This window comes from Oncorhynchus clarkii, chromosome 14, assembly GCF_045791955.1.
Source record: "Oncorhynchus clarkii lewisi isolate Uvic-CL-2024 chromosome 14, UVic_Ocla_1.0, whole genome shotgun sequence".
Classification (NCBI taxonomy): Eukaryota; Metazoa; Chordata; class Actinopteri; order Salmoniformes; family Salmonidae; genus Oncorhynchus; species Oncorhynchus clarkii.
Genome location: NC_092160.1, coordinates 41,203,236 through 41,229,453, shown reverse-complemented (window position 1 = coordinate 41,229,453; position 26,218 = coordinate 41,203,236). Strand labels below are relative to the sequence as shown.

The window sequence follows — 26,218 nt, the reverse complement described above, 5'->3', positions numbered from 1 at the left end:
GAAAATCATCACTCCCCAATCAGTCAACAATCAACCCATCAATCAGAAGACACACCTCCTCCTGTTTCCTACCCTATCACAGTTCCTTCCCCATGGTTTAAAAACCCCATCATTTGTTTGTTCACCAGCTCAATCTTTGTAATGCCATGTTGATAGATAGCTGTTCTTGGTAGATTTCAGGAGAGCTCAATCTTTGTAATGCCATGTTGATAGATAGCTGTTCTTGGTAGATTTCAGGAGAGCTCAATCTTTGTAATGCCATGTTGATAGATAGCTGTTCTTGGTAGATTTCAGGAGAGCTCAATCTTTGTAATGACATGTTGGTAGATCTCTGCTCTTGATAGATTTCAGTAGCACAATCTCTTTGTAAATGCCATGTATGTAGATCTCGCTCTTTGTGTAATAATTAACCTCTTCTTTTGGTTTGAGCACCTCCAAATCACTTTGTCATCTCCTGTGAGTATTGTTTTTGTTTATGGTGTTTGCTGGTGGGAAAAAGGGGAAACCAAGACAAGTCGCCCATGGGCATACACTACCCGTAGGTAAACTTTGTTAACACACACTAGTTAGAACTGGGCGGACCACCCACTGTATTTTGGTTAGTTAGTTAGCTGTTGTTGAAATAGGCTAGTCTAGCTTAGGGGTGTTTTGAATACTTATTGTTTCTTTCCTTGGGTCCAGCTCAGCCCCTTTTTCCTGCTCCCCCCCCCATTACCGTGTGTTTATAATAAACCCTGAGTTTGACGGTATTATTTCGGTTGTCGTGGTTATTTCGTTCACTTTTACTTTGTCACTATTATAATTTACATGAGTTATGTTACGGGTCTCACTACCATCCCACCTAGACTGTCGGGCCAAAAGAGATTCGTAACATAAGTGGGGGCTCGTCCGGGATATGTCTTTACTGACACCCATGCCGCTCATGTAGATTGTTGTAGTGGTATAGTTCAGTGTTGAGCGTCATAGCTGAAGTAGCATTAGTGTTTGCTATTTTCGTTGGCTCTTGTGAAGTAGTGTAAGATGGCTACTTTTGATTTGAAGTCCTTTTTGGATAACCCTTCGTGGGAGGTTTTTGACAAATGTCGTAGAGTTGATTTAGTGACCTTGGCTGACCATTACTCAATATCGATTCCGCAGAGTGTAGTTAAGGCGGAGGTTAAACAGCTAGTGTTAAATGTATTGTTGGAAGAGCAGGTGCTTGTGTTACCGCTGCCTGAGTCTACTAACCCTGTAGGGGATGTAACTGCTCCTATAAGCCCATTGGTATCTGATAATGAGGGCGAGGCTAAAACACCAGCCACATTGTCCCATTTTGATCCACTCTCCCCACTGTCAAACGGTGATGCCAGAAGGGATGTCTGTTTAGCACAGTTCCAACTAGAGGTGGAAGAGAGAGCCCAAATCAGGCGAGAGACTCTCCAGTTGGAGATGTGTAAAATTGAGGCAGAAAAAGAAAAAGAACAGCGGCATTTAGATTTGGAGATGGGTAAAATTGAGGCAGAAAGAGAACAGCGGCATTTGGAGATGGGTAAAATGGAGGCAGAAAAAGAACGAGAACAACGGCAGATGATGTGTAAAATTGAGGCAGAAAGAGAACAGCGGCAGATGACGTTTAAAATGCGCCAGATGGAACTGGAGGCAGAGACAGCGAGGCTAGCCTTCGTTCCTACTGTCACTGTTAGTGAGTCGTCCTCACCAGCTGTGTCCTCAAACACGTTTGACATTAGTAGGCAGATAGCCTTAGTACCTTTGTTCAGAGAGTCAGAGGTTGACTCCTATTTTTGTGTATTTGAGCGTATAGCCGTAGCATTGAAGTGGCCTGAAGAGGTATGGTGCCTATTACTTCAGTGTAAATTAACTGGTAAAGCCCAAGAGGTTTTGTCAGCGCTACCTCTGGAGGACAGTTTGAATTATGAAGTGGTCAAAGCTACTGTTCTTCGTGCCTATGAGCTTGTGCCTGAGGCATACCGACAGAGATTTAGGTCTCATAGAAAGTCTTCTAGTAAGACTTATGTGGAATTTGCTAGAGACAAGGGAAATCTGTTTGATAAATGGCATGCTGCTAGTAAGGTAACTGATTTCAACTCTCTCCGGGAGTTAATCTTGTTGGAAGAGTTTAAAAATTGCTTACCCGAACGCATTGTAGTTTACCTAAACGAACAGAAAGTATCCTCCCTGGCAGAAGCGTCTGTGTTGGCAGACGAGTTTGTGTTGACGCACAAGAGTGTGTTTTCGGCTCAAACTGAGAGTAGAACCACTGAGTTTCCTACCTTTAGCCCTAGTCGGCCCGCAGTAGTATATCAAGCACGCCAGAAGAATGAGCGTTCCTGTTTCTATTGTCATAAAGTGGGACATATGATTAATGATTGCTTCAAACTTAAACGAAAACAAGGGATGCCTCTTCGTGCCAAGCCACCAACAGGTGTTGCTCTAATTCGTACGGTTGTGAGGTCTGCAACAAAACAGGTGCCTCAGGGTAACTGTAGTTTGAAAGACCCAGTCCCCGACCGCAGTTATGAACCATTCATTTTCGAGGGGTTTGTGTCCCTAGAGAATGACGAAGCGTCTCAGCGTCCGGTTAAAATCCTTAGAGATACTGGTGCGGCGCAGTCGTTTATATTGTCTGATGTGTTGCCCTTATCTGACGATACATACTGTGGTTCCAGTGTGTTAGTGCAGGGTATTGAAATGGGTTTTGTCCCAGTGCCGTTGCACTTTGTGAAAGTACACTCTGAGTTAATCAGTGGAATATTCAGAGTGGGGGTACGTCCTAAGTTGCCAGTGAAAGGTGTGACCTTTATAATGGGTAACGATATTGCCGGAGGAAAGGTAGTACCCGTATTGGAAGTATTGGATAAAAGTGACCACTCTCTCTCGAATGAGTTGGCACAGAGTTATCCACATGTGTTCCCCGCTTGTGCTGTCACTCGTGCTCAGGCACTACAAGAGGGTGACGTGATAGATTTGTCGAACACTGTTCTGTTCAAAGAGGATGGGTTGTGTGATACCTCTGAGAAGTTGATCACCTCTGACAAACAGCCCAGGAAAGAATTAAAGAACGTTGAACTTATTGCTGATGCAATACAGTTACCAGTTACTCGTGAGCAGCTGATTGCTAACCAAAAGGTTGACAACAAGCTTGCTAAATGTTTTTCTAGTGTTGTCTCGTTAGAAGAGGTGAAGAAGAAGAATGTGGCTTACTTCATTGATGGTAATCTCCTCATGCGTAAATGGAAATCCCATGTTGACGCGGGTGGAGATTGGAATGCTGTTTACCAAATAGTGATTCCTACAGCCTTTCGACAAAATGTGTTATCCCTTGCTCATGATCACCAGTGGTCTGGTCATTTAGGAATTACAAAGACGTATGATCGGATCCTTCGACATTTCTTTTGGCCAGGTTTAAAACAAGATGTGGCTCAGTTCTGTCGGACATGCCACACCTGTCAGATAACAGGAAAACCAAATCAGGTTATTCCTCCTGCTCCTCTTTGTCCTATACCTGTCATAGGTGAACCATTTGAGCATGTGGTGGTTGATTGTGTCGGACCGTTACCGAAGACAAAATCGGGTAACCAGTTTTTGTTAACGATAATGTGTATGGCTACAAGATACCCCGAGGCTATTCCTCTGAGAAGGATTACAGCTCCGATAGTGAGTAAAGCCTTAATAAAATTCTTCACGACATTCGGGTTACCTAAGGTGGTACAAAGCGATCAAGGTACCAATTTCCTATCCAAGCTCTTCAAGCAGGTGTTGAAATCCTTATCAATTACGCACCGTGTATCAAGCGCCTATCACCCAGAGTCTCAGGGTGCGCTTGAAAGATGGCATCAGACACTGAAGTCTATGCTACGTAAATATTGTTTGGAATCTGAGAAAGATTGGGATGAGGGAGTTCCTCTAGTTTTGTTTGCTGCTCGTGAAACTGTGCAGGAGTCCCTAGGTTTCAGCCCGGCTGAACTAGTGTTTGGTCACACAGTAAGAGGACCAATGAAAGTCCTTAAAGAACAGTTCTTGTCCCAAGAGTTGTGTACCAGAGATGAGAATGTGTTGGACTATGTTAGTCGCTTTCGTGAGCGCCTACACCAAGCTTGTGCTCTTGCAAAGGAAGCTCTGTCTTCCTCACAGAGGAGCATGAAAAGACACTATGATAAAGAGGCTGTTTCTCGTCCACTACAGCCAGGTGACCAAGTACTGGTGTTATTACCTGTTCCAGGATCTTCACTGTCAGCTCGTTTCTCTGGTCCTTATTTAATTGAAAAGAAAATAAGTGAAACTGACTATGTGCTTCAAACTCCTGATAGAAAACGCCAATCTCGTGTGTGTCACATTAACATGTTGAAAGCATACCACACCCGACCCATCACACAGTTAGATAGTTCAAAAACAGAGGAAGGTACTGCTGTCTCCTCTGCTACTACTGCAATGATAGTGGACTGTCATATTGATGATGTTGATGGCTTGGAGTTGCGCAATACTCAGCAGCAGTGTGTTAGATTGCCCAACTCAGAAATGCTGCTGTCTATCCAGTCAGGTCTGGTTCATTTAACGGATGGACAGACTAATGATATTGTGAGGCTACTACACAGTTTTCCATGTCTCTTTAATGACGTTCCTACTCGCACAAATGTGTTGGAACATGACATTAATGTTGGAAATGCTACACCTATCAAGCAACACCCATATCGTATCAACGCTTCCAAGAGGAAGATAATGAGGGATGAGGTGAGATATTTGTTGGAGAATGACCTGGCTAAGCCAAGTTCAAGCCCTTGGAGTTCTCCTTGCATTCTGGTTCCTAAACCTGATGGTACGTCCAGGTTATGTACGGATTATCGAAAGGTAAATTCTGTCACAATGCCAGATTCGTTCCCGTTACCCAGACTGGACGACTGTATCGACACTATTGGTGCTGCTAAGTATGTAACCAAGTTGGACCTCTTAAAAGGTTACTGGCAGGTTCCGTTAACTTCACGTGCTTCTGAGATTTCTGCCTTTGTGACCCCAGACAACTTCCTTCAGTACTCAGTCATGGCTTTTGGGATGCGAAATGCACCAGCCACTTTCCAACGACTGGTTAACTCTGTACTAGCTGGCGTTCCTAATTGTAGTGCATACCTTGATGACCTAGTGATTTATTCGTCTGAGTGGTCAGATCATGTTGACTCGCTAAGGGTAGTATGTGAACGGTTGGCAACTGCTTCTCTAACCCTGAACTTGGCAAAGTGTGAGTTTGGGAAGGCTACTGTTACCTATCTCGGTAAAGAGGTTGGCCATGGACAGGTGCGCCCTGTTGATGCCAAGGTCTTGGCTATAACTGCATTCCCTGCACCTACCACCAGACGAGAGCTACGCCGCTTTTTAGGGATGGTTGGCTACTACCGTAGCTTCTGTAAAAATTTCTCTGCGGTAGTTGCTCCATTGACTGATTTGCTCAGTCCGGCAAGACCATTTGTGTTGTCCCCTGATTGTAAGAGAGCTTTTGAATCAGCGAAAGCACTATTATGTAGTACCCCTGTACTTGCTGCTCCGGATTTTGAACAACCGTTCAAGCTTGAGGTAGATGCTAGTGCCAGAGGTGCTGGTGCTGTTCTACTGCAGCAGGACAAGAGTGGAGTAGATCATCCCGTTTGTTATTTTTCACGTAAATTTAATAAATGTCAAACAAACTATGCGACAATAGAACAAGAAGCTCTTGCTTTGTTGTTGGCTCTGCAATACTTCGAAGTATACATTGGTTCCAGTGCCCTACCAGTGATTGTGTATACTGACCATAACCCCTTAGTTTTTCTCCACCGAATGTACAACCAGAACCAGCGCCTTATGCGTTGGGCGCTGATTGTACAAAATTATAATTTGGAGATCCGCCACAAAAAGGGTTCAGATAATGTGTTGGCAGATGCTTTGTCTCGTGTGTGAAGATGATTCCAGTATGTTTTGCAAGGTTGTTGATTTGTTGTGAGTGTTCATTTAAATACTGTAGTCGCAATCCCCCTAGGGTTGCTCTTTTAAGGGTGGGAGTGTTACGGATACAGGTATCCTGTGTCTGTGTGTATCCTGTGTCTGTGTGTATCCTGTGTGTGTTTCTTTTCTCTCCTTCTCCCCTCACAGGTGAAAATCATCACTCCCCAATCAGTCAACAATCAACCCATCAATCAGAAGACACACCTCCTCCTGTTTCCTACCCTATCACAGTTCCTTCCCCATGGTTTAAAAACCCCATCATTTGTTTGTTCACCAGCTCAATCTTTGTAATGCCATGTTGATAGATAGCTGTTCTTGGTAGATTTCAGGAGAGCTCAATCTTTGTAATGCCATGTTGATAGATAGCTGTTCTTGGTAGATTTCAGGAGAGCTCAATCTTTGTAATGCCATGTTGATAGATAGCTGTTCTTGGTAGATTTCAGGAGAGCTCAATCTTTGTAATGACATGTTGGTAGATCTCTGCTCTTGATAGATTTCAGTAGCACAATCTCTTTGTAAATGCCATGTATGTAGATCTCGCTCTTTGTGTAATAATTAACCTCTTCTTTTGGTTTGCGCACCTCCAAATCACTTTGTCATCTCCTGTGAGTATTGTTTTTGTTTATGGTGTTTGCTGGTGGGAAAAAGGGGAAACCAAGACAAGTCGCCCATGGGCATACACTACCCGTAGGTAAACTTTGTTAACACACACTAGTTAGAACTGGGCGGACCACCCACTGTATTTTGGTTAGTTAGTTAGCTGTTGTTGAAATAGGCTAGTCTAGCTTAGGGGTGTTTTGAATACTTATTGTTTCTTTCCTTGGGTCCAGCTCAGCCCCTTTTTCCTGCTCCCCCCCCCATTACCGTGTGTTTATAATAAACCCTGAGTTTGACGGTATTATTTCGGTTGTCGTGGTTATTTCGTTCACTTTTACTTTGTCACTATTATAATTTACATGAGTTATGTTACGGGTCTCACTACCATCCCACCTAGACTGTCGGGCCAAAAGAGATTCGTAACAGTGTGTGTGTGTGGCCCTGAGGGAGAGAATCTGGAGGAGTTGATGACACACAATGTGCAGGCTGAACAGAACAGGAGGAAATGGTTTCATCCGGAGGGAAATTCCTACCTTCTGATAGTCCCATATCCTCCTCCTGCATTCCACAGCTCTATTAACCCTGGAGCCTACTACTACTTCAGACAAACAGCCCACTTCCCAAATGGGACTCTGTTCCCTATATAGTGCACTACTTTTGACTGGGTCCCTATAGTAGTGCACTATTTATGGAATAGGGTGCCATATTGGGACGGAGACATAGGTTATGTGGAATGGAAATGACAGGATGTCATGTAGAACATCGAATCATGACAGCTCTACGTGTTCTATTTCTATCACCAGATCTGAATGGGCTGTCTGACCTGGTCCAATCAGGGTTCACCTCTAGACTATATGACCTGGTCCAATCAGGGTTCACCTCTAGACTATATGACCTGGTCCAATCAGGGTTCACCTCTAGACTATATGACCTGGTCCAATCAGGGTTCACCTCTAGACTATATGACCTGGTCTAAACAGGGTTCACCTCTAGACTGTATGACCTGGTCCAATCAGGGTTCACCGCTAGACTATATGACCTGGTCCAATCAGGTTTCACCTCTAGACTATATGACCTGGTCCAATCAGGGTTCACCTCTAGACTATATGACCTAGTCCAATCAGGGTTCACCTCTAGACTATATGACCTGGTCCAATCAGGGTTCACCTCTAGACTATATGACCTGGTCCAATCAGGGTTCACCTCTAGACTATATGACCTGGTCCAATCAGGGTTCACCTCTAGACTATATGACCTGGTCCAATCAGGGTTCACCTCTAGACTATATGACCTGGTCCAAACAGGGTTCACCTCTGGACTATACGACCTGGTCCAATCAGGGTTCACCTCTAGACCGTATGACCTGGTCCAATCAGGGTTCACCTCTAGACTATATGACCTGGTCCAATCAGGGTTCACCTCTAGACTATATGACCTGGTCCAATCAGGGTTCACCTCTAGACTATAAGACCTGGTCCAATCAGGGTTCACCTCTAGACTATATGACCTGGTCCAAACAGGGTTCACCTCTAGACTATATGACCTGGTCCAATCAGGGTTCACCTCTAGACTATATGACCTGGTCCTATCAGGGTTCACCTCTAGACTATATGACCTGGTCCAATCAGGGTTCACCTCTAGACTATATGACCTGGTCCAATCAGGGTTCACCTCTAGACTATATGACCTGGTCCAATCAGGGTTCACCTCTAGACTATATGACCTGGTCCAATCAGGGTTCACCTCTAGACTGTATGATCTGGTCCAATCAGGGTTCACCTCTAGACTATATGACCTGGTCCAATCAGGGTTCACCTCTAGACTATATGACCTGGTCCAATCAGGGTTCACCTCTAGACTATATGACCTGGTCCAATCAGGGTTCACCTCTAGACTATAAGACCTGGTCCAATCAGGGTTCACCTCTAGACTATATGACCTGGTCCAAACAGGGTTCACCTCTAGACTATATGACCTGGTCCAATCAGGGTTCACCTCTAGACTATATGACCTGGTCCAATCAGGGTTCACCTCTAGACTATATGACCTGGTCCAATCAGGGTTCACCTCTAGACTATATGACCTGGTCCAATCAGGGTTCACCTCTAGACTATATGACCTGGTCCAATCAGGGTTCACCTCTAGACTATATGACCTGGTCCAATCAGGGTTCACCTCTAGACTATATGACCTGGTCCAATCAGGGTTCACCTCTAGACTATATGACCTGGTCCAATCAGGGTTCACCTCTAGACTATATGACCTGGTCCAATCAGGTTTCACCGCTAGACTATATGACCTGGTCCAATCAGGGTTCACCTCTAGACTATATGACCTGGTCCAATCAGGGTTCACCTCTAGACTGTATGATCTGGTCCAATCAGGGTTCACCTCTAGACTATATGACCTGGTCCAATCAGGGTTCACCTCTAGACTATATGACCTGGTCCAATCAGGGTTCACCTCTAGACTATATGACCTGGTCCAATCAGGGTTCACCTCTAGACTATATGACCTGGTCCAATCAGGGTTCACCTCTAGACTATATGACCTGGTCCAATCAGGGTTCACCTCTAGACTATAAGACCTGGTCCAATCAGGGTTCACCTCTAGACTATATGACCTGGTCCAAACAGGGTTCACCTCTAGACTATATGACCTGGTCCAATCAGGGTTCACCTCTAGACTATATGACCTGGTCCAATCAGGGTTCACCTCTAGACTATATGACCTGGTCCAATCAGGGTTCACCTCTAGACTGTATGACCTGGTCCAATCAGTCTCCTCCCTGATTGAAGTGGATTTAACAAGTGACATCAATAAAAGATCATAGTTTTCACCTGGACTCACCTGGTCAGTCTGTTATAGAAAGAGCAGGTGTTCCTAATGTTTTGTCCACTCAGTGTTTTATAATTCACATGCATTTTAAACACTATAAATACCGTTGTTTATTCCATTGTGACACTATGGTGAGAAACCTGAGCCAGTCTGCCAGCCTGAGGTTGAATGAATGAATCCATCGAAAAGTCCATTGTGTCACTATGGTGAGAAACCTGAGCAGGTGCCAGCCTGAGGTTGAATGAATGAATCCATCGAAAAGTCCATTGTGTCACTATTATAATTCACATGCATTTTAAACACTATAAATACCGTTGTTTATTCCATTGTGACACTATGGTGAGAAACCTGAGCCAGTCTGCCAGCCTGAGGTTGAATGAATGAATCCATCGAAAAGTCCATTGTGTCACTATGGTGAGAAACCTGAGCCAGTCTGCCAGCCTGAGGTTGAATGAATGAATCCATCGAAAACCACTTCCTAGTACGAGTCCATCTGGGGGTTGAATGAACGATAACCAACAACCTGCTATATGGTGTCAGTGGGAAGCAAGGCCACAGTGTGATAATTATGTCAACATGCAGAGCATGAATCCACATCGATGGGGCTGTAGTGGAGGCGAGAGCTTCAAATTCCTTGGTGTCAAATTAAATCAAATTGTATTAGTCACATGTGCCGAATACAACAGGTGTAGTAGACCTCACAGTGAAATGCTGAATACAACAGGTGTAGTAGACCTCACAGTGAAATGCTGAATACAACAGGTGTAGTAGACCTTACAGTGAAATGCTGAATACAACAGGTGTAGTGAAAGAATACCTTACAGTGAAATGCTGAATACAACAGGTGTAGTAGACCTCACAGTGAAATGCTGAATACAACAGGTGTAGTAGACCTCACAGTGAAATGCTGAATACAACAGGTGTAGTAGACCTCACAGTGAAATGCTGAATACAACAGGTGTAGTAGACCTCACAGTGAAATGCTGAATACAACAGGTGTAGTAGACCTTACAGTGAAATGCTGAATACAACAGGTGTAGTAGACCTCACAGTGAAATGCTGAATACAACCTTACAGTGAAACACTTACTTACGAGCCCCTAACCAACAATGCAGTTTCAAAAAAATACAGATAAGAATAAGAGATAAAAGTAACAAGTAATTAAAGAGCAGCAGTAAAATAACAATAAGAGGCTATATACAGGAGGTACCGGTACAGAGTCAATGTGGAGGCTATATACAGGGGGTACCGGTACAGAGTCAATGTGGAGGCTATATACAGGGGGTAGTGGTACAGAGTCAATGTGGAGGCTATATACAGGGGGTACCGGTACAGAGTCAATGTGGAGGATATATACAGGGGGTACCAGTACAGAGTCAATGTGGAGGCTATATACAGGAGGTACCGGTACAGAGTCAATGTGGAGGCTATATACAGGGTGTTACGGTACAGAGTCAATGTGGAGGCTATATACAGGAGGTACCGGTACAGAGTCAATGTGGAGGCTATATACAGGGGGTAGTGGTACAGAGTCAATGTGGAGGCTATATACAGGGTATTACGGTACAGAGTCAATGTGGAGGCTATATACAGGGGGTAGTGGTACAGAGTCAATGTGGAGGCTATATACAGGGTATTACGGTACAGAGTCAATGTGGAGGCTATATACAGGGGGTACCAGTACAGAGTCTATGTGGAGGCTATATACAGGGGGTACCAGTACAGAGTCAATGTGGAAGCTATATACAGGGGGTACCAGTACAGAGTCAATGTGGAGGCTATATACAGGGTGTTACGGTACAGAGTCAATGTGTAGGCTATATATAGGGGTTACCAGTACAGAGTCAATGTGGAGGCTATATACAGGGTGTTACAGTACTGAGTCAATGTGGAGGCTATATACAGGGTGTTACGGTACTGAGTCAATGTGGAGGCTAAATACAGGGGGTACCAGTACAGAGTCAATGTGGAGGCTAAATACAGGGGGTACCGGTACAGAGTCAATGTGGAGGGTATATACAGGGGGTACAGGTACAGAGTCAATGTGGAGGCTATATACAGGGAGTACCAGTACAGAGTCAATGTGTAGGCTATATATAGGGGTTACCAGTACAGAGTCAATGTGGAGGCTATATACAGGGTGTTACAGTACTGAGTCAATGTGGAGGCTATATACAGGGTGTTACGGTACTGAGTCAATGTGGAGGCTAAATACAGGGGGTACCAGTACAGAGTCAATGTGGAGGCTAAATACAGGGGGTACCGGTACAGAGTCAATGTGGAGGCTATATACAGGGGGTACAGGTACAGAGTCAATGTGGAGGCTATATACAGGGGGTACAGGTACAGAGTCAATGTGGAGGCTATATACAGGGGGTACCGGTACAGAGTCAATGTGGAGGATATATACAGGGGGTACCAGTACAGAGTCAATGTGGAGGCTATATACAGGGGGTACCAATGTGGAGGCTGTATACAGAGTCAATGTGGAGGCTATATACAGGGTGTTACGGTACTGAGTCAATGTGGAGGCTATATACAGGGGGTACCGGTACAGAGTCAATGTGGAGGCTATATACAGGGGGTACCGGTACAGAGTCAATGTGGAGGCAATATACAGGGGGTACAGGTACAGAGTCAATGTGGAGGACATATACAGGGGGTACCGGTACAGAGTCAATATGGAGGCTATATACAGGGTGTTACGGTACAGAGTCAATGTGGAGGCTATATACAAGGTGTTACGGTACAGAGTCAATGTGGAGGCTAAATACAGGGGGTACCAGTACAGAGTCAATGTGGAGGCTATATCCAGGGGGTACCGGTACAGAGTCAATGTGGAGGATATATACAGGGGGTACCAGTACAGAGTCAATGTGGAGGCTATATACAGGGGGTACCGGTACAGAGTCAATGTGGAGGCTATATACAGGGTGTTAAGGTACTGAGTCAATGTGGAGGCTATATACAGGGGGTACCGGTACAGAGTCAATGTGGAGGCTATATACAGGGTGTTATGGTACAGAGTCAATGTGGAGGCTATATACAGGGGGTACCGGTACAGAGTCAATGTGGAGTCAATGTGGAGGCTATATACAAGGTGTTACGGTACTGAGTCAATGTGGAGGCTAAATACAGGGGGTACCAGTACAGAGTCAATGTGGAGGCTATATACAGGGGGTACCGGTACAGAGTCAATGTGGAGGCTATATACAGGGGGTACCGGTACAGAGTCAATGTGGAGGCTATATACAGGGGGTACCAGTACAGAGTCAATGTGGAGGCTATATACAGGGGGTACCGGTACAGATTCTATGTGGAGGCTATATACAGGGGGTTCCAGTACAGAGTCAATGTGGAGGCTATATACAGGGGGAGATTGAGCCCCCAGAGACAGAGCCCCCAGAGGCTGAGCCCCCAGAGACTGAGCCCCCAGAGACAGAGCCCCCAGAGGCTGAGGCCCCAGAGACAGAGCCCCCAGAGGCTGAGCCCCCAGAGACTGAGCCCCCAGAGGCAGAGCTACAGCAGCTGTGAAGGGCCATTACAATATTACAGTCCTACAGAAGCTCTCTAAATTACTCACAGTGATGTGGAACACACACACACACACACACACACACACACACACACACACACACACACACACACACACACACACACACACACACACACACACACACACACACACACACACACACACACACACACACACACACACACACACACACACACACACACACACACACTACTCATTACAGTGATGTTACCACACACATACCCACACACACACATTACTCATTACAGTGATGTGGAACACTGTTCTATCTGTTACCAAGTGCCTAGAGCTCTTTAAAATACAGGAGACCTTGTTTTCCTCATGTCTCTCCCTGTCCCATTCCTTCCTGTCTCTCCCTGTCTCATTCCTTCCTGTCTCTCCCTGTCTCATTCCTTCCTGTCTCTCCCTGTCTCATTCCTTCCTGTCTCTCCCTGTCTCATTCCTTCCTGTCTCTCTCTCCCTCTCTCATTCCTTCCTGTCTCTCCCTGTATCATTCCTTCCTGTCTCTCCCTGTCTCATTCCTTCCTGTCTCTCCCTGTCTCATTCCTTCCTGTCTCTCCCTGTCTCATTCCTTCCTGTCTCTCCCTGTCTCATTCCTTCCTGTCACTCCCTCTCTCATTCCTTCCTGTCACTCCCTCTCTCCTTTCTTCATGTCTGTCCCTGCCTCATTCCCTCTCTCTCCTTTCTTCATGTCTGTCCCTGCCTCATTCCCTCTCTCCTTTCTTCATGTCTGTCCCTGCCTCATCATGTCTGTCCCTCCTTCATGTCTGTCCCTGCCTCATTCCCTCTCTCCTTTCTTCATGTCTGTCCCTGCCTCATTCCCTCTCTCCTTTCTTCATGTCTGTCCCTGCCTCATTCCCTCTCTCCTTTCTTCATGTCTGTCCCTGCCTCATTCCCTCTCTCCTTTCTTCATGTCTGTCCCTGCCTCATTCCCTCTCTCCTTTCTTCATGTCTGTCCCTTCCTCATTCCCTCTCTCCTTTCTTCCTAGACTCTCCTTGTCTCATTCCTTCTCTCCTTTCTTCCCTCATATCTCTCTCTCCCTCCTTTCCATCTCTCTCTCTCCCTGTCCCTGCGTCCCTCATATCTCTCTCTCTGTCTCTCTCTGTCCATGTCTCCCTCCCATCTCCCCCTCCCTCAGTCCCATCTCTCTCTCCTTCCCATCTGTCTCTCTCTGTCCCTGTCTCCCTCCCATCTCCCCCTCCCTCAGTCCCATCTCTTTCTCCTTCCATGTCTCCCTCCCATCACCCCCTCCCTCAGTCCCATCTCTCTCTCCTTCCCATCTGTCTCTCTCTGTCCCTGTCTCCCTCCCATCTCCCCCTCCCTCAGTCCCATCTCTCTCTCCTTCCCATCTGTCTCTCTCTGTCCCTGTCTCCCTCCCATCACCCCCTCCCTCAGTCCCATCTCTCTCTCCTTCCCATCTGTCTCTCTCTGTCCCTGTCTCCATCCCATCTCCCCCTCCCTCAGTCCCATCTCTTTCTCCTTCCCATCTGTCTCTCTCTGTCCCTGTCTCCCTCCCATCTCCCCCTCCCTCAGTCCCATCTCTTTCTCCTTCCCATCTGTCTCTCTCTGTCCCTGTCTCCCTCCCATCTCCCCCTCCCTCAGTCCCATCTCTCTCTCTATCACCCTCCCTTCTCCCCCGTACGTCAGTCCCATCTCTCTCTCCCTCCCACTCTCTCTCTGCCAGGTCTTTCCAGGAAGTGTTCACAGCGTACGTGCTTTGCTGAATCATGTACTGAGCCTTGACCTCTGATTGGCTACATGTACAGGAGTCTTGCTCTCTGATTGGATAAGATACAACAAATGAACAGAAGCTCATTATGGGTCTGATTGTGTAACACAGGAAATGAGGCACTTCACGTGTTGACCATCCCAGAAGAAGAAAGGCAGGAGGACTCAGTCCTTGAATAAGGAGGGGTTTCATCCAATAGAAGAAAGGCAGGAGGACTCAGTCCTGGAATAAGGAGGGGTTTCATCCAATAGAAGAAAGGCAGGAGGACTCAGTCCTTGAATAAGGAGGGGTTTCATCCAATAGAAGAAAGGCAGGAGGACTCAGGGGTAGAAGAAAGGCCTGGAATAAGGAGGGGTTTCATCCAATAGAAGAAAGGCAGGAGGACTCAGTCCTTAAGGAGGGGAATAAGGAGGGGTTTCATCCAATAGAAGAAAGGCAGGAGGACTCAGTCCTTGAATAAGGAGGGGTTTCATCCAATAGAAGAAAGGCAGGAGGACTCAGTCCTTGAATAAGGAGGGGTTTGATTTTCAAAGTCTCTCAGTTTAGCATATTTTATGTTCAAGTTGGGTTCACATGAACTCTACAGTAAGTTCCAGGAAGTTCTTCATGAGAGAGGGGTAGGAGAACAGGAGAGAGGGGTAGGAGAACAGGAGAGATGGGTAGGAGAGCAGGAGAGAGGGGTAGGAGAGCAGGAGAGAGGGGTAGGAGAACAGGAGAGAGGGGTAGGAGAACAGGAGAGAGGGGTAGGAGAAGCAGGAGAGAGGGGTAGAAGAAGCAGGAGAGAGGGGTAGGAGAACAGGAGAGAGGGGTAGGAGAGCAGGAGAGAGGGGTAGGAGAAGCTGGAGAGAGGGGTAGGAGAAGCAGGAGAGAGGGGTAGGAGAGCAGGAGAGAGGGGTAGGAGAGCAGGAGAGGGGGGTAGGAGAACAGGAGAGAGGGGTAGGAGAGCAGGAGAGAAGAGGCAGGTCTAAAACTATTCTCTTCTGAAAACAACAGGAAAATGCTTCCATTATACAACACACACACACACACACACACACACACACACACACACACACACACACACACACACACACACACACACACACACACACACACACACACACACACACACACACACACACACACACACACACACACACACACACACACACAGACTACAAGACTACATACAGGAAACCCTCCTTTCGTATAAATGCTATAGCAGCTGTCATGTGGAGAGGAGGAAGTGCTTTGAAAGGCTGGTCATGGCTCACATCAACCCCATTATCCCAGAAACCCTAGACCCACTCCAATTTGCATACCGCCCCAACAGATCCACAGATCATGCAGTCTCAATCCCACTCCACACTGTCCTTTCTCACCTGAACTAAAGGAACACCTATGTGAGAATGCTATTCATTGACTACAGCTCAGTGTTCAACACCATAGTGCTCACAAAGCTCATCACTGAGCTAAAGACCCTGGGACTAAACACCTCCCTCTGCAACTGGATCCTGGACTTCCTGACGGGCCAGGTGGTAAGAGTAGGTAAAAACACGCCTGCCATGCTGATCCTCAACACTGGGGCCCCTCAGGGGTGCGTGCTTAGTCCCCTCCTGTACTCCCTGTTCACCCACGACTGTGTGGCAGCGCATGACTCCAACACCACCATTAAGTTAGTTGACAACACAACAGTGGTAGGCCTGAACACTGACGACGATGAGACAGCCTACAGGGAGGAGGAGAGAGACCTGGCCGTGTGGTGCCAGGACACCAACAACAGTAAGACCAGGGAGCTGATCGTGAACACACATCACCCTTGAAAAAGTTTAGCATGGGTCCTCAAAAAACATGGTACTGAACTGACCCTGTATATAGTCACCTTCCCCCTATACATATCTACCTCCATCACTATACATATCTACCTCCATCACTCCAGTATCTCTGTCACCTTCCCTCTATACATATCTACCTCCATCACTCCAGTATCCCTGTCTCCTTCCCCCTATACATATCTACCTCCATCACTATACATATCTACCTCCATCACTCCAGTATCCCTGTACATTGTTAATATGGTACTGACCCTGTATATAGTCCCCTTACCCCTATACTTATCTACCTCCATCACTATACATATCTACCTCCATCTCTATACATATCTACCTCCATCACTATTCATATCTACCTCCATCACTATACATATCTACCTCCATCACTCCAGTATCCCTGTCATCTTCCCCCTATTCATATCTACCTCCATCACTATACATATCTACCTCCATCACTCCAGTATCCCTGTCATCTTCCCCCTATACATATCTACCTCCATCATTCCAGTATCCCTGTCTCCTTCCCCCTATACATATCTACCTCCATCACTATACATATCTACCTCCATCACTATACATATCTACCTCCATCACTCCAGTATCCCTGTACATTGTTTATATGGTATTAGATCTGACCCTGGAACTGACCCTATACAGTATATAGATTCTGCACGCATGTTGATTTGAAGAGGGACTCACATTGTATCCAGACATGTTGATCTCGATGCGTTGCTCGTTCTCTTTGCTGCCGTCAGGAGCGATCATTTTCAGCAGGTGATAGTAAGCCCTAGAGTCCTGCAGGAGACAGTCAGAGAGTTACTCTCCAGTTAGGAAACACAGTGCTATACTCCTCAGGACAACACAGAACACATAAACATGCCGGAATTGAAGTCAGAGAAATACATTAAATTATAAGGAAGGACGTTGATGTCAAAGAGAGTTCAACATTCATTACGGTCACTAAGTTAAAGAAGTTTGATACTGTCTGAAGCATGGCAGGAGACACAGAGGCATTAGACAGAGACAGACAGGTAGACAGAAACAGACAGTTAGATAGAGAAATGAGACAGAAACAGAAAGGTAGACAGACAAACAGGTAGACAGAAATGAGACAGAGACAGACAGGTAGACAGAGACAAACAGGTAGACAGAAATGAGACAGAGACAGACATTGAGAGAGACAGAGAGACAGAAAGAGACAGAGCGACAGAGACAGAGAAATGAGACAGAGGGAGACAGACAGGGAGATAGAGACAGATAAATGAGACGGAGACAGACATTGAGAGAGACAGGGAGACAGAAACAGACAGAGTGACAGAGACAGAGAAATGAGACAGAGGGAGAAATGAGACAGACATGGAGAGAGAAAAGGAGTCAGAGAAATGAGACAGACATGGAGAGAGAAAAGGAGACAGAGAAATGAGACAGACATGGAGAGAGAAAAGGAGCCAGAGAAATGAGACAGACATGGAGAGAGAAAAGGAGACAGAGAAATGAGACAGACAGGGAGAGAGAAAAGGAGACAGAGAAAAGAGACAGACATGGAGTGAGAAAAGGAGACAGAGATATGAGACAGACATGGAGAGAAAAGGAGACAGAGAAATGAGACAGAGACAGACATTGAGAGAGACAGGGATACAGAAACAGACAGAGTGACAGAGACAGAGAAATGAGACAGAGGGAGAAATGAGACAGACATGGAGAGAGAAAAGGAGACAGAGAAATGAGACAGACATAGAGAGAAAAGGAGACAGAGACATGAGACAGACAGGGAGAGAGAAAAGGAGACAGAGAAATGAGACAGACAGGGAGAGAGAAAAGGAGACAGAGAAATGAGACAGACAGGGAGAGAGAAAATGAGACGGAGAAATGAGACAGACATGGAGAGAGACAGGGAGACAGAGAAATGAGACCGAGACAGACACAGAGAAATTAGACAGAGACAGACAGGGAGAGAGAAAAGGAGACAGAGAAATGAGACAGACATGGAGACAGACAGGGAGACAGAGAAATGAAACCGAGACAGACAGGGAGAGAGAAAAGGAGAGAGAAAAATGAGACAGACATGGAGAGAGACAGGGAGGCAGAGAAATGAGACAGAGAAATTAGACATAGACAGACAGGGAGAGAGAAAAGGAGACAGAGAAATGAGACAGACATGGAGAGAAAAGTAGACAGAGAAATGAGACAGAGACAGACATTGAGAGAGACAGGGAGACAGAAACAGACAGAGTGACAGAGACAGAGAAATGAGACAGAGGGAGAAATGAGACAGACATGGAGAGAGAAAAGGAGGCAGAGAAATGAGACAGACATGGAGAGAGAAAAGGAGACAGAGAAATGAGACAGACATGGAGAGAGAAAAGGAGACAGAGAAATGAGACAGACATGGAGAGAAAAGGAGACAGAGACATGAGACAGACAGGGAGAGAGAAAAGGAGACAGAGAAATGAGACAGACAGGGAGAGAGAAAAGGAGACAGAGAAATGAGACAGACAGGGAGAGAGAAAATGAGACGGAGAAATGAGACAGACATGGAGAGAGACAGGGAGACAGAGAAATGAGACCGAGACAGACACAGAGAAATTAGACAGAGACAGACAGGGAGAGAGAAAAGGAGACAGAGAAATGAGACAGACATGGAGACAGACAGGGAGACAGAGAAATGAAACCGAGACAGACAGGGAGAGAGAAAAGGAGAGAGAAAAATGAGACAGACATGGAGAGAGACAGGGAGGCAGAGAAATGAGACAGAGAAATTAGACATAGACAGACAGGGAGAGAGAAAAGGAGACAGAGAAATGAGACAGACATGGAGAGAAAAGTAGACAGAGAAATGAGACAGAGACAGACATTGAGAGAGACAGGGAGACAGAAACAGACAGAGTGACAGAGACAGAGAAATGAGACAGAGGGAGAAATGAGACAGACATGGAGAGAGAAAAGGAGGCAGAGAAATGAGACAGACATGGAGAGAGAAAAGGAGACAGAGAAATGAGACAGACATGGAGAGAGAAAAGGAGACAGAGAAATGAGACAGACATGGAGAGAAAAGGAGACAGAGACATGAGACAGACAGGGAGAGAGAAAAGGAGACAGAGAAATGAGACAGACAGGGAGAGAGAAAAGGAGACAGAGAAATGAGACAGACAGGGAGAGAGAAAATGAGACGGAGAAATGAGACAGACATGGAGAGAGACAGGGAGACAGAGAAATGAGACCGAGACAGACACAGAGAAATTAGACAGAGACAGACAGGGAGAGAGAAAAGGAGACAGAGAAATGAGACAGACATGGAGACAGACAGGGAGACAGAGAAATGAAACCGAGACAGACAGGGAGAGAGAAAAGGAGAGAGAAAAATGAGACAGACATGGAGAGAGACAGGGAGGCAGAGAAATGAGACAGAGAAATTAGACATAGACAGACAGGGAGAGAGAAAAGGAGACAGAGAAATGAGACAGACATGGAGAGAAAAGTAGACAGAGAAATGAGACAGAGACAGACATTGAGAGAGACAGGGAGACAGAAACAGACAGAGTGACAGAGACAGAGAAATGAGACAGAGGGAGAAATGAGACAGACATGGAGAGAGAAAAGGAGGCAGAGAAATGAGACAGACATGGAGAGAGAAAAGGAGTCAGAGAAATGAGACAGACATGGAGAGAGAAAAGGAGACAGAGAAATGAGACAGACATGGAGAGAGAAAAGGAGACAGAGAAATGAGACAGACATGGAGAGAGAAAAGGAGACAGAGAAATGAGACAGACAGGGAGAGAGAAAAGGAGACAGAGAAATGAGACAGACATGGAGTGAGAAAAGGAGACAGAGAAATGAGACAGACATGGAGAGAAAAGGAGACAGAGAAATGAGACAGAGACAGACATTGAGAGAGACAGGGAGACAGAAACAGACAGAATGACAGAGACAGAGAAATGAGACAGAGGGAGAAATGAGACAGACATGGAGAGAGAAAAGGAGACAGAGAAATGAGACAGACATGGAGAGAAAAGGAGACAGAGACATGAGACAGACAGGGAGAGAGAAAAGGAGACAGAGAAATGAGACAGACAGGGAGAGAGAAAAGGAGACAGAGAAATGAGACAGACAGGGAGAGAGAAAATGAGACAGACAGGGAGAGAGAAAAGGAGACAGAGAAATGAGACAGACATGGAGAGAGACAGGGAGACAGAGAAATGAGACCGAGACAGACAGGGAGAGAGAAAAGGAGAGAGAAAAATGAGACAGACATGGAGAGAGACAGGGAGGCAGAGAAATGAGACCGAGACAGACACAGAGAAATTAGACAGAGAAATTCGACATAGACAGACAGGGAGAGAGAAAAGGAGAGAGAGAAATGAAACAGACGGAGAGAAAACGAGACAGAGAAATGAGACCGAGACAGACACAGAGATATTAGACAGAGAAATTAGACATAGACAGACAGGGAGAGAGAAAAGGAGAGAGAGAAATGAAACAGACGGAGAGAAAACGAGACAGAGAAATGAGACCGAGACAGACACAGAGAAATTAGACAGAGAAATTAGACAGAGACAGACAGGGAGAGAGAAAAGGAGACAGAGAAATGAGACAGACATGGAGAGAGACAGGGAGACAGAGAAATGAGACAGTCATGGAGAGAGAAAAGGAGACAGAGAAATGAGACAGACATGGAGAGAGAAAAGGAGACAGAGAAATGAGACAGACATGGAGAGAGACAGGGAGACAGAGAAATGAGACAGACAGGGAGAGAGAAAATGAGACGGAGAAATGAGACAGACATGGAGAGAGACAGGGAGACAGAGAAATGAGACCGAGACAGACACAGAGAAATTAGACAGAGACAGACAGGGAGAGAGAAAAGGAGACAGAGAAATGAGACAGACATGGAGACAGACAGGGAGACAGAGAAATGAAACCGAGACAGACAGAGAGAGAGAAAAGGAGAGAGAAAAATGAGACAGACATGGAGAGAGACAGGGAGGCAGAGAAATGAGACAGAGAAATTAGACATAGACAGACAGGGAGAGAGAAAAGGAGACAGAGAAATGAGACAGACATGGAGAGAAAAGTAGACAGAGAAGTGAGACAGAGACAGACATTGAGAGAGACAGGGAGACAGAAACAGACAGAGTGACAGAGACAGAGAAATGAGACAGAGGGAGAAATGAGACAGACATGGAGAGAGAAAAGGAGGCAGAGAAATGAGACAGACATGGAGAGAGAAAAGGAGACAGAGAAATGAGACAGACATGGAGAGAGAAAAGGAGACAGAGAAATGAGACAGACAGGGAGAGAGAAAAGGAGACAGAGAAATGAGACAGACATGGAGTGAGAAAAGGAGACAGAGATATGAGACAGACATGGAGAGAAAAGGAGACAGAGAAATGAGACAGAGACAGACATTGAGAGAGACAGGGAGACAGAAACAGACAGAATGACAGAGACAGAGAAATGAGACAGAGGGAGAAATGAGACAGACATGGAGAGAGAAAAGGAGACAGAGAAATGAGACAGACATGGAGAGAAAAGGAGACAGAGACATGAGACAGACAGGGAGAGAGAAAAGGAGACAGAGAAATGAGACAGACAGGGAGAGAGAAAAGGAGACAGAGAAATGAGACAGACAGGGAGAGAGAAAATGAGACAGACAGGGAGAGAGAAAAGGAGACAGAGAAATGAGACAGACATGGAGAGAGACAGGGAGACAGAGAAATGAGACCGAGACAGACAGGGAGAGAGAAAAGGAGAGAGAAAAATGAGACAGACATGGAGAGAGACAGGGAGGCAGAGAAATGAGACCGAGACAGACATAGAGAAATTAGACAGAGAAATTAGACATAGACAGACAGGGAGAGAGAAAAGGAGAGAGAGAAATGAAACAGACGGAGAGAAAACGAGACAGAGAAATGAGACCGAGACAGACACAGAGAAATTAGACAGAGAAATTAGACATAGACAGACAGGGAGAGAGAAAAGGAGAGAGAGAAATGAAACAGACGGAGAGAAAACGAGACAGAGAAATGAGACCGAGACAGACACAGAGAAATTAGACAGAGAAATTAGACAGAGACAGACAGGGAGAGAGAAAAGGAGACAGAGAAATGAGACAGACATGGAGAGAGACAGGGAGACAGAGAAATGAGACAGTCATGGAGAGAGAAAAGGAGACAGAGAAATGAGACAGACATGGAGAGAGAAAAGGAGACAGAGAAATGAGACAGACATGGAGAGAGACAGGGAGACAGAGAAATGAGACAGACATGGAGAGAGATAACTAGGTGATTCATCAGACTGACTGAGGCAGTTGACATTTACATACAGGCAGTTGAAGGAGAGGTGAAGGAGAAAGAGAGGAGAGAGATATATACAACGCATTCAGAAAGTATTCAGACCCCTTGACTTTTTCCACATTTTGTTACATTACAGCCTTATTCTAAAATTCATTGAATTGTTTTCTTCCTCAGCAATCTACACACAATACCCAACGATGACATCACAATACCTCATGATGACATCACAATACCCCACGATGACATCACAATACCCCATGATGGCATCATAATACCCCACAATGGCAAATTTGCTCATTTATATATATTTTAAAACAGAAATACCTTATCTACATAAGTATTCAGACCCTTTGCTATTAGACTCGAAATTCAGCTCGGATGCATCCTGTTTCCATTGATCATCTTTGAGATGTTTCTACAACTGTGGTAGTCCACCTGTGGTAAATTCAATTGATTGGACATGATTTGGAAAGGAATACACCTGTCTATATAAACGTCCCACAGTTGACAGGGCATGTCAGAGCAAAAACCAAGCCATGAGGTCGAAGGAATCGTCCGTAGAGCTCCGAGACAGGATTGTGTCGAAGCACAGATCTGGGGAAGAGTAGCAAAACATTTATGCAGCACTGAAGGTCCCCAAGAACACAGTGGCCTCCATCATTCTGAAATGGAAGAAGGTTGGAACCACCAGGACTCTTCCTAGAGCTGGCCGCCCAGCCAAACTGAGCAATCAGGGTAGAAGGGCCTTGGTCAGGGAGGTGACCATGAACCCGATGGTCACTCTGACAGAGCTCCTCTGTGGAGATGGGAGAATCTTCCAGAAGGACAACCATCTCTGCAGCACTTCACCAATTAGGCCTTTATGGTAGAGTGGCCAGACGGAAGCCACTCCTCAGTAAAAGGCACATGACTGCCCCCTTGGAGTTTGCCAAAAGGCATGTAAAGATTCTTAGACCACGAGAAACAAGATTCTCTGGTCTGATGAAACCAAGATTGAACTCTTTGACCTGCATGCCAAGCGTCACGTCTGGTGGAAACCTGGCACCATCCCTACGGTGAAGCATGGTGGTGGCAGCATCATGCTGTGGGCATGTTTTTCAGCACCATCCCTACAATGAAGCACTAGCTTTAAGCACCAACTGTCAGAGCAGCTCACAGATTACTGCACCTGTACATAGCCCACCTATAATTTAGCCCAAACAACTACCTCTTTCCCTACTGTATTTATTTTATTTATTTTGCTCCTTTGCACCCCATTATTTTTATTTCTACTTTGCACATTCTTCCACTGCAAATCTACCATAGCAGTGTTTTACTTGCTATATTGTATTTACTTTGCCACCATGGCCTTTTTTTGCCTTTACCTCCCTTATCTCACCTCATTTGCTCACATCGTATATAGACTTGTTTATACTGTATTATTGACGGTATGTTGGTTTTACTCCATGTGTAACTCTGTGTTGTTATATGTGTCGAACTGCTTTGCTTTATCTTGGCCAGGTCGCAATTGTAAATGAGAACTTGTTCTCAACTGGCCTACCTGGTTAAATAAAGGTGTTCTCAACTGGCCTACCTGGTTAAATAAAGGTGTTCTCAACTGGCCTACCTGGTTAAATAAAGGTGTTCTCAACTAGCCTACCTGGTTAAATAAAGGTGTTCTCAACTGGCCTACCTGGTTAAATAAAGGTGTTCTCAACTGGCCTACCTGGTTAAATAAAGGTGTTCTCAACTGGCCTACCTGGTTAAATAAAGGTGTTCTCAACTGGCCTACCTGGTTAAATAAAGGTGTTCTCAACTGGCCTACCTGGTTAAATAAAGGTGTTCTCAACTGGCCTACCTGGTTAAATAAAGGTGTTCTCAACTGGCCTACCTGGTTAAATAAAGGTGTTCTCAACTGGCCTACCTGGTTAAATAAAGGTGTTCTCAACTGGCCTACCTGGTTAAATAAAGGTGTTCTCAACTAGCCTACCTGGTTAAATAAAGGTGTTCTCAACTAGCCTACCTGGTTAAATAAAGGTGATCTCAACTAGCCTACCTGGTTAAATAAAGGTGTTCTCAACTAGCCTACCTGGTTAAATAAAGGTGATCTCAACTAGCCTACCTGGTTAAATAAAGGTGTTCTCAACTAGCCTACCTGGTTAAATAAAGGTGTTCTCAACTGGCCTACCTGGTTAAATAAAGGTGTTCTCAACTAGCCTACCTGGTTAAATAAAGGTGTTCTCAACTTGCCTACCTGGTTAAATAAAGGTGTTCTCAACTGGCCTACCTGGTTAAATAAAGGTGTTCTCAACTGGCCTACCTGGTTAAATAAAGGTGTTCTCAACTGGCCTACCTGGTTAAATAAAGGTGTTCTCAACTGGCCTACCTGGTTAAATAAAGGTGTTCTCAACTAGCCTACCTGGTTAAATAAAGGTGTTCTCAACTAGCCTACCTGGTTAAATAAAGGTGTTCTCAACTGGCCTACCTGGTTAAATAAAGGTGTTCTCAACTGGCCTACCTGGTTAAATAAAGGTGTTCTCAACTGGCCTACCTGGTTAAATAAAGGTGTTCTCAACTGGCCTACCTGGATAAATAAAGGTGTTCTCAACTAGCCTACCTGGTTAAATAAAGGTGTTCTCAACTAGCCCACCTGGTTAAATAAAGGTGTTCTCAACTAGCCTACCTGGTTAAATAAAGGTGTTCTCAACTGGCCTACCTGGATAAATAAAGGTGTTCTCAACTAGCCTACCTGGTTAAATAAAGGTGTTCTCAACTAGCCTACCTGGTTAAATAAAGGTGTTCTCAACTGGCCTACCTGGTTAAATAAAGGTGTTCTCAACTGGCCTACCTGGTTAAATAAAGGTGTTCTCAACTGGCCTACCTGGTTAAATAAAGGTGTTCTCAACTAGCCTACCTGGTTAAATAAAGGTGTTCTCAACTGGCCTACCTGGTTAAATAAAGGTGATCTGGCCTACCTGGTTAAATAAAGGTGATCTGGCCTACCTGGTTAAATAAAGGTGATCTCAACTGGCCTACCTGGTTAAATAAAGGTGTTCTCAACTGGCCTACCTGGTTAAATAAAGGTGAATAAATAAATAAATAAATGGTGGTGACAGCATCATGCTGTGGGGGTGTTTTTCAGCAGCCAAGACAATGCAGGAGTGGCTTCAAGACAAGTCTCTGAATGTCCTTGAGTGACCTGGCCAGAGCCCGGACTTGAAACTGATTGAAACGTCTCTGGAGAGACCTGAAAATAGCTATGCAGCAACTCTCCCCATCCAACCTGGCAGAGCTTGAGAGGATCTGCAGAGAAGAATGGGATGCAGGTGTGTCAAGCTTGTAGTGTCATACCCAAGAAGACTCAAGGCTGTAATCGTTGCCAAAGGTGCTTCAATGAAGTACTGAGTAAAGTGTCTGAATACTTATGTAAATGTGATATTTCAGTTA

At 45.4% G+C, this 26,218-nt stretch overlaps 1 protein-coding gene across 1 annotated transcript in view; it reads right to left on the bottom strand.

Moving 5' to 3' along the window:
* LOC139366606 (plastin-3-like) overlaps positions 1 to 26,218 on the bottom strand; it is a 66,465-nt gene that overhangs the window by 10,576 nt on the left and 29,671 nt on the right. Inside the window, exon 9 of the mRNA XM_071104292.1 lies at positions 17,199 to 17,294. Coding sequence (XP_070960393.1) covers positions 17,199 to 17,294 — 96 coding nt within the window. The remainder of the gene's footprint in view (positions 1 to 17,198; positions 17,295 to 26,218) is intronic.